Source organism: Bidens hawaiensis, unplaced genomic scaffold (genome assembly GCF_021521415.1).
Source record: "Bidens hawaiensis isolate Kalapana, Puna unplaced genomic scaffold, B.hawaiensis_p1.1 tig00051593_1, whole genome shotgun sequence".
Classification (NCBI taxonomy): domain Eukaryota; kingdom Viridiplantae; phylum Streptophyta; class Magnoliopsida; order Asterales; family Asteraceae; genus Bidens; species Bidens hawaiensis.
Window position 1 is genome coordinate 64,437 of NW_027499267.1, and position 10,092 is coordinate 74,528.

Consider the following 10,092-nt stretch of genomic DNA (forward strand, 5'->3'; position numbering starts at 1 on the left):
CTAGTTTACATTCAAAAACCGTTCCAACGGCTAGTTTTTGACCCGTAGCTGCATTTAACATAAAATACGGTGGAACCGGTTATTCCGGGTAGGAACCGGAAACCGGTTTGGAACAGGAACAGGAACAGGGTAGGAACCGATCACTGATAATAATATATAGAACCGGGTTGGGATATCGGGTATATAAATACCCAAGTCGGGTTTTGGGTACACCGGGTACGACCTGAAACCGGTTTCGAGTCGGGTACAACGGTTCGGCTGTGAAACCGGTTTTTCTTTTTTTTTTCACGTCTAATTGGGATGGTAAACCCAGTCCCACCAACTAATAGGATTCACATATGTTGCCAAATTTTCAATTATTATGAACATCAAACTAGAATAGGATAAATAGCATCATGTAAATTTAAATTTGTGGTTCCAAATACATTTAAAAAATAATAAATACACCATTCAATTGGAGTTGAAACAAAAACCCCAAGATCAATTAGCAAAAACAAATAATCAACAAATTAGCTATTTTTACAAATAATTAAAAAGAAACAAAACATAAATAATTTAACTTTTATGTAAAATAGACCGGACATTTCGGGATCCTATAACTCGCAATCAGCATCTCGTCTGGCCCAACACCAATGTCACAATTCGCATGCATCTTATGCTTCTTGCTCTCCCAACCCGCAACCTTAAACTGAATAGCCGAAGCAACCTCAAGCCGAAACGTAACAAGCCCACGCATCCGAGCGGCCACAAGCTGCCCCCAACGCGCCTCATTGATCACCAACCGCGTCCCCGACAACGTGTCATACAACACAGTCGTGTTCTTGGGTTCTTGAAAAAACGGAACGTTAAACGGCTCTTCCCCGATGTTTTGGTTTTGAAAGAAGAGTGTTATGTGCATGGTATCATAGTAAATCCCTGAAGAAACGTGGATCGGCTCACTGGTAGACGATCAACTTTCCTCGGGTATGAGTATGCTATTTCACCGATGGTTCTCCGGAGTATGAGTTCTTCCACCTACAAAACGAGCAGCACCGTGAACTTACCCCTCAGAAAGGGACAGAGGGGTCCTCTTTGGGGTAACCCTCCGGTGTGAGAATAAGAGATTGTAGGAGAAGATAATAATAATCTGAGAGTGAGTAAGTAATTGGAATGTATTTTCTTGCTTACCCCCCCTTGTGGAGGTGGTGTGGTATTTATAGTGTTAGGGTTTCCAATGATTGGGCTCAGATCCCATTAGGGCCTTTTTGGCCTCCTCCTATTGCTTTGCGCCACGTGTCCTTAGGACACCTGGTGCTTTTTCATTGATTATTCTCTGACCCAGGCATTTTACCTGACCCATGTGCAATCACGTGGTAGCACATGGGTTTTGCTGAGTTGTCCACCTTTCATTGGCAGCTGTCAACATCAGCATATTCTTATTCCTTAAAGGATACCTTCTGGAAGGTTGTCTGACGAGCACAATCAAGGTTGTCCTTATCCTGATTTGGATAAGGACGAGGTTGATTATGTGCACGTGTGATATGCGCCTATCCTGAGGATGGCGAAGTCTTCTCTTTATTCTCACGCGCAGATGTTTCATGCGCAGATGTGATATGCGCAAGCATATGTAATATGCGCCACGCGCAGATGTGATATGCGTGAGCATATATGATGCGTGAGCATGCGATATGCGACACGCGCAGATGCGCCACGCGCAGATGTGATATGCGTGAGCATATATGGTGCGCGAGCATGTGATATGCGTGAGCATATGTGATGCGTGAGCATATGTGATATGCGCCGTGCGCATAGGTTTTGGCTTTGTGCCTTCATGATATCTTGATTTCAAGCCTCTTGTCTATATCTTGTGGGTTGACCCGCTCCGCTCGATGTTAAGGCGGGTACATACCTCTTCAATCCCTATATTCAAATTAGGGTTTCGCGCGGTCACATTGAACGTTGCTTGAGCGGATGCCAAGCCGTTATCTTGGGCTAAACTCGGGAAGGAAAACTCATGGATATGAAACCATGGACGATGAGGGCGTAAACTTAGCCATAAGATGAATGTTATGAGACCAACAACAAACAAAAGGCTAAGAAAAATTGAACATATTAGTTTCGAGACACGCGTGGTTAGACTTTCTTTGACACGGTGCACATAGTACCGTGCAGTGTGATGACTCCCTAACTGGGGGCCCTCAACATGGGGCCTCCGGTTAAGGTGGTCATCAGGGGTGTAGTGAATTGGGATTTGTTGTTGTGGGGTGTTCATGGTTTCCCGGGCGAATGACCAGCCGGAGATTTCGGGTAGGATGAATATGAATGGCCGGAGAAGGTGGTTTGGGTATCTTTATATGAAAATTGAGAATAAGGTGGCCGGAGAAGGAAGGGATGCCAATAGTCTTCTGGTGTTGAAAGGAAGGAATATTAGTTGGCTCATCGTAGTGTAGAATACTAGAATGAGTCATCTTTAAAATATTCCTAGGTGGCTTTTAAGGTTGCATTGTGATGAATACATGAAGCTATAGTTGTTGCACATTGGAAGTTCTGGTATTTCTTCATATGTACTGTAAGTATATGTGTATAGACTAGAGATAATATATTTATGGTTATATATATTTGTGGGAGTCTTTTAAATTAAAAGGGAAAAAGCATGTAGTTCTTGAGGATAAATGTTAGTTATATGTTTTAGCGTAACACATAATTGTTCAAAGTGCATGTAATTAGAAAATGTGTTGATGTAGGCGATAATTAAATCAAGATTCAATGAATTAAGACCATGTGTAGTGGGAGGGTTATGGATAAAGTTATGGCACATAACTCTCCCCTACATCCCACCCACCCCCACCCCCCTCCCCCCCCCCCCCCCCCCGATGTTATATGGTAAAGTTATGGGTTTAAAGTTATATACATAACGTTGAAGGGTGGTGTTGTGTGTGTGTGTGAGAGAGAGAGAGAGAGATTGTATTTGCTTTTTGCAAAGTTATGACTACATCCTCTTTTTGCAAAAATCTATAACTCTGACTGGGCGTCATATAACGCATAACGTTTATGGGTGAAAAGTTATGACTACACATGGTAAATGATATATTTTTTGTACCATTAAAAGGTCCTTGGTCTAACGGTAACAAATAGTGGGATAATTAGACATTGCTCGTCAAAAAAGATATAAATTAGTAGAAGTAAGGGTCAAGTATATGACAATAAAAATACTACAGTTTTTGTACCGGTTGTTATAAATATAGACGATAAACGATAAACATTCCAAAAATCAAAGAATCAAGGGCAAAAGCTACAGTTTTTACGAGAAGCACACATAAAGGATCCAAGGTACAATTTTGTAGTTAAAAAGGATTATTAACACAATTATTTTTTTAACAAAGCAGTACTTTACAAGAGTTTTTATTTTATTAATAACAAGATTAGGTCCTCATGTATAATGTATTATACATGCTGAATAAATGATAAAATGAGAAAAAGAAAGATAAAATGTTTAGAAACAAGAATAGTATAAAATACTTATTTGCATACAACATTTCATAGTTTTAGGTAGACGTTTTATATTGTTGTTGAATAAATGATAAACTGTGAAAAGAAAAAATAATCATAAATCTAAAATATTTCTTTTCTTTGTATACAAATGGGCATTTGAACTTTGTGTTTACCTCTTGAAATTAACAGGGAAACGATTTAAAAAATATCACACTTTTTGTTGCCTAGTTTTATCTTACCTACGTCTCTAATCAACACATGAACTGATTCCTCAAAATTTTATGCCCTTTTATCGATTTATTACTCAAATTTTGATGAAGCTTCATTTATGTTTTAAGCATTTATCTCCTATTAATCTTGGAAGCTTGTTTCTCTCCAATATTCATGAAGCTGCAACGTACTTCAGCCCTATTAACGTGTTCATCCACAATTGACACTTCTGATATATAGCTTCCATATCTAGCCCATTCTCGGTGTGTGATAATTCTACTTAATTAATCAGTGTTGCCATCAACTAAACAACGCCTTGTTGCACACTCCATGACTCAATCAACATTTTGCCACATTGAAATATCATCCGATTCATACCTCTTCGGTGTGTTCTATGATTTACTCATGCTCGCGTTGGGGTTTCTAAGCTTTTACGTGTTGTTAATATGACTCACTTTGCACAATTAGTTTTTCATCTTGCCCACTTTTCCAATAAGTAAGTTCCTAAAGGTTTCAGAAACCCCTAAATGAATCCTAACACTACAAAAAAAAATGTCATCTAGTGGCACATATTTTTTATGGCATTTATTTCTTGTGCCACTAATTTAGGTTTTTAATGACACTTTGTGTATGCCATATTTGCTTATATCACATTTTTAGTGGCACTTAGTTTTATTGCCATTAATTTATAATTTTAGTGGCACTTTGCGTATGCCACTAAAATATAGTGTCACACGTTTTTAATGGTATTTAGCTCTTGTGCCACTAATTTAGGTTTTTAATGACACTTTACGTATGCAATCTTTGCTTATAACACATTTTTAGTGGCACTTAGTTTTATTGCCATTAATTTACGATTTTAGTGGCACTTTGCGTATGCCACTAAAAATCTAGTGTCACACGTTTTTAATGGCATTTAGCTTTTTTGCCACCAATTTAGGGTTTTAGTGGCACTTTGCATATGCCATCTTTGCTTATAACACATTTTTAGTGGCACTTAGTTTTATTGCCATTAATTTACGATTTTAGTGGCACTTTGCGTATGCCACTAAACATCTAGTGTTACACGTTTTTAATGGCATTAGCTTTTGTGTCACTAATTTAGGGTTTTAATGGCATTTTGTGTATGCCATCTTTGCTTAAACACATTTTTAACAATTAATAAGTCTAAAAATATATAAAGAGAATGGTATAATAAATAACCAATTTTAACCATATAAATTGGGGTGTTAAATCGGGTCAACCTAATTGGTTTGGGTTAATCGGTTTTTCCAAAAAATGAAACTAACTCGCAACCCGACCCTATTAAGGTTTGGGTTTGTTTGGTTCGGGTTAATCAGATCGGGTTAGTCGCCTCGTTGTCGTAATCAGCTAAACGAAGATGATTCAATATAATGAAATTGTTAGCCGGGTTGTGAGAGTATTGTTCCAAACGTATTAAATATGACAAGGTTGTTATAATACAATTATTACAAGAAATATATGAATCTGTTTCTAGATAATGATAATAAATTGTTAAAAAAAATTGCTAACACATGATTATTTGTAGATAAAGAAAAACGAAACTAAAGAAAGAATAAAAACAAGTATACCATGCCACTACCATTCACTCTATTTATCAAATGCAAATACACTAAGTCGATACTTAACATGATCCGAACTCAAACTTTAAAAACATAGATAAAAATGAGCCGAGCTCCAGTTCGAACTCTTTATAAGTTAAACGATTCGAGCTCGGATCGGCTTGTTTTCACCCCTTTCAAAAGTATTATTCAAATTGTCCCCGTGAACTTTCAGAATCACCCCTTAGTTATGCATAAAAAAGCTGGCAGTTTAGATATGCATATATTCAACTAATTATTTCCTCTTTCGTAATCAATTAATTACCAAACTAATACACTATTTTTAATAACTTTGTGAGAGAGAATTTTTAATATCCTAATTTAAACTCAACAACCACGCACAACTTCACGATCTACGGCGATTTCACGATCAACTGCCATTCACGTTCTCCACCGATTTCACTCTTCGTCAATTCAGTTTCAGAGGTATTGATTTCACTCTTCTTCGATTTAGTTCACTTATCGCTGGATTATTCAATCAATCGATTGCTGTTTAGTTGAGAGTCGGTTGCTTAGTTATGATTAGAATAGGTTATAGTTTAACCCGATTATTCAATCAATTGATTATTGTTTAGTTGAGAGTCGGTTGCTGTTTGATGATTGTTTAGTTATCAATAGGTTATTATTGAATCTGTTTAGCTGCTATATCTGTTTCAAATTCATGTATTCTTTTGCATATTCACTTTAAACGTTGCACATAATCCGTATATTGATATCAATTTCTGATTAAATTAGCTTCACCTGTTGTTTTAGGTTTTCTTTTGTTTATGTGAAATTAAACTCGATGGATTTGATTTTTACATGTTATGCATGATTATTTTATAAGAAATAGTAGGTTGATTTCACGTCACATATTTTGTTGATTACCATTGAAACTAATCTGTGCAATATTTTCATAGTGAATAACAAAGCACGTGAGGTTCTTTAAGGTTTTTTTAAAAGTATATTGAAATAATTAAAAACATTTATAAATATATATTGAAGTATAATAATTGAGCTTGAGCTTGAACATATGTAAATATTATTTAAATGTATGACCTTAATAACCAAATTTGTTTGAACATAAGTAAATAAAATAATTTAAGTTTAAGTGATTACTGTTACCTGCAAGATGATTTAAGTTCTTGCATGAATTTAGTGTTACTTGTGAATGTTGTTTCTTGCATGATACTTTAGCTCACTTGATGTTTTTGAAGCGGATATGATCTGTTATTGTGTAATTACTTGTTTACTGTGTGTTTCTCAAGGTAAATTGTTCAGTTCTGTGACATGTATTGGGTTTAGTTGTAATGAATCAATCTGTTAGGCGTAGATAGGGTCAAATAGGTTGTTTATTAGTTAATATGCTAGTATTCTAGTAATGAAATATGTATTGCATGTTTTTTGAATTGATTGTATGGGTAGACACAAGAGGCTACATTTAATGCCTAGTGACTTTGAATAGACTGTGGAAGAAAATGTTTTAGATAATGAGCGTTATGAAACTCAAGGTGATCATACCAGTGAAATGCAAGGTGATCAATTGGATTCTCAAGAATGTCGGTCTACAAATGAACCAAGGTACTGATTCAACATATTTTAACTATGTATATCTATATATAGTAGTGTACACTTTATTCTGTTGCTCTAAATCATTATTCCAAAATCAAACCGTTGAAGTTGTGGTAATGTATCTATTTAGGGATGTGCTTGATAATCGGTACCGATACCCAATCGGTAGCATACTAAATACCGCACTGAATTTCTTGGTTCGGTACCGATATCGAATTTTAAACATCCCAAGTTATTATTTCAGATTATTTGAACACATAAGCACTTGAAATTTAGGATTTTGCAAATGATATCTAATTGTGTTCCCAATGATTGAGTTGAAGATGCCACTAGCATCTTTATATAAACTGATGACTGTTATTATCAAGTCTAGAAAGCAACAAGATGAAACCTATTTTTTGCTGGTAAAATGTCACTGATTGATATCTAATTGTATTCCTAATGATTAGCTTACTTTTACACATTGAAAAGTCTTTATTTATTTTTCTTATTAGGTACCTTACATGAAGACTAAAGATGGTACAAAAGGTTAACGAGCGTGGTAACGTTTTTCATTTGTATTTAAGTATTTGTTGCCTTCCTTGTTATATGTTTGATATTTTGACTTGACTAGAGTTATCAGACATTTGGTATGTGTTTGGATTGTGATTGGTATGTGTTTAGAATATCATCAAACTTTAATGACAGAATTACAAATTTTGTCCTTTAAAAAAAGCCAAATTACGGTTCGTGTCCTTTTTTAAGTTTCCTTGCAGGCGGTATCCTTTAAACATTTTTTTCCTACACGTTATGTCCTTTACGCTAACTGGGTTAGAAAACTAAGTTAAATACCCTCACGTGAGGCGCATGTGAGGGCATTTTTGTCTTTTCCCCTGTACCTCCTCCTTCATTCAACCACCACCACCACCGTCCGTGTTACCATCACCACCGCCACCGCGAACCATCAAATCCGGCGACCAAAAAAATCCCATCTCCACTAAAACATTAAATCCGGCTAAAACAAAAGCCCATCTCTGGTAAAACAGTAAATCCGGCTAAAACAAAAGCCCATCTCGGGTAAAATAGTAAATCTGGCCACCTGTGACCACCACCGTCATCGTTGACTATGACCACGCCAATGACGATTCAACTTCTAGAGGTTTGACATGGGTCCGGAGCTAGCCCGGGTGTGCATTTGGATATGGTATAGAGTCGGAATTCGGGCCGGATCTAAAGGATCCGCTGCTGTGATAAATGAAGATGATGCACGATGAGGTTTTTGGTGGTCGGACACCCACCATTGCCTTAAACTAATACCATTTTGATAAGAAGAAAGAAAGTCAGGTGAAGGGAAAATCGATTTGCAGATCTATGTGTAGGTTCCTGAAGGATCGTACACGGGATGTCTCTAACAACGCAGGTGCGGAATCCCTGCGTAGATAGATACGAGTGTAGAGTATGTAGAGATCGAACACGCAAGCAATAAACCAACCACGTTATATTGATAACAAACACGTGACCCGAGGTCACTGTTACAGACTATGACACGAAACACGTTCACTGAACAACTGAAACAAAAACCTAAACTACCAACACATAAACTGTTCCGCTGAACAGTTTATATATACGACAACTTCGCCACAGGCGAAGTTGTCAATAACTTCGCTGATTCAACAAGTTCGCCATAGCGAACTTGTTGACAACTTCGCGCATTACACAAATAAACATAATCAAAACATAATTGCATTACAGACTCGATTACAAATGCTAGACTATGAACTACTGACACACATGTACCAACAGACTCCCCCTTGGCAGTAGCTTCATATCTTGATCTTCAAATCTTGAGTCTTGTAATCTTGCATCTCTACGCGTGCGCTCCTTCTCTAACACATACCGATACCACCCGTTGATATTTCCTAGCTTGATCCTTCCAAGCAGGAATGTAGAAGATCTTCTTCTCGTTGAGCACTTTCAGATCAGCCTGCGATAGATTAACAAGATGCATCGGGTCGTAAACCCGAAGTACTTCTTGTTCATCCTCATCTTCCATTACCGCCTCAGCTGTCTCGCAATTCACGTACCACCATTTTAGATCTTTGAGCACGTCCTTGGGCATGAACTTCATCGGTACTTCTTTAAGGCACCGGATCGGTTTGTATTTCATGACCATCCAAGGTTTTCCATCAACTCTCAGACCTCTATCCTTATCTTCGACAAGTTTCCCCTTTTGTGGTTTCAGTAGCTCAAACTTTTTCTCTTTAACGCACTCTTTCCACACGATCTTCGCAATGATTCTAGCCATGTTGTCTTCACTTCTGTTTACCAATCCCAATCTGGCTAAATCTTTTACTTCACATTCTAGCAGTGTGTTTAGAGATCTCAACTTTCTCTGGAAGTACTGAATGCCATCGTATCTCTTGATCACGAAGAGCCGCAGCTGCTCGTCGTATAACCAGCAGATAATACCTTTCTTGGCTTCCGCGTATCCCTTAATATTGTAACTTTTTCTGAACATCTTAGGGACCGCCGGCTTCTTCGTCTTTACGAACCAGTGGGCACAACCCTCCTTCCATTTCGGTTGTTCCTCCCACTCAGCATCTTCCTCCACGTTCTCATCACCCAAACCTGGTCTCTCAACCTTCGGAATCTCATGTTCCACGGAGTCATCAACAATCTCACCTTCTTCCAACACGTTTTCAACCGTAATCTGCTCTCCAATCCTCTCGATCTCATCAACTGGCAACACATCATCTTCAATCATAAACTCATCATCCTCCTCATCCAACTCTTTCAATGCGTCGATAACATCTTCAACATCAGCATCATCATCACCAGCTACCACGTCGTCACCAGCTGCATTTGTAGACTCCCCCTCAGCTGTGGAAGCCCCAAGAGCCTGAGAGGTTCTTGGCAGCTCACCACCTGCACCTTCCGGTGCATTGGGATCATCGTCATGATCTTCTCTCCGTTTCGTCCTCAACTCATCTCCCCTACACGTCTTCTCCCCCTGAGATGCCAAGAATGCCTTGAAGGCATCTATCACCTTTCCGTGTTCAACCAGGAGGGCTGCTTGTAGTCGATTGGATTCCACTAGGCTCTGAATGGTCTTTGTCTGATCAGCAACAATCTGCTCTAGTGATGTAATCCTCTCGGAATCTGAAGTAGGCGTTGGAGTTGGCGGGACATCAGCAGCAGAAGTGACCGCAGGTGGTACACTTGGTAACCCTGCAGTAGTAGTGACGGTCGACTCCACAAA

At 38.2% G+C, this 10,092-nt stretch overlaps 1 protein-coding gene across 1 annotated transcript; it reads right to left on the minus strand.

Moving 5' to 3' along the window:
* Positions 1-562: 562 nt before the first annotated feature.
* LOC143599181 (NDR1/HIN1-like protein 26) lies at positions 563-2,394 on the minus strand. The gene is made up of 2 exons (XM_077077192.1): positions 1,885-2,394; positions 563-915 (listed from the first exon to the last, which is right to left on the minus strand). Exons 1-2 carry the CDS (start codon positions 2,249-2,251, stop codon positions 563-565), a joined length of 720 nt encoding a protein of 239 aa, XP_076933307.1. The 5' UTR covers positions 2,252-2,394.
* Positions 2,395-10,092: the final 7,698 nt, after the last annotated feature.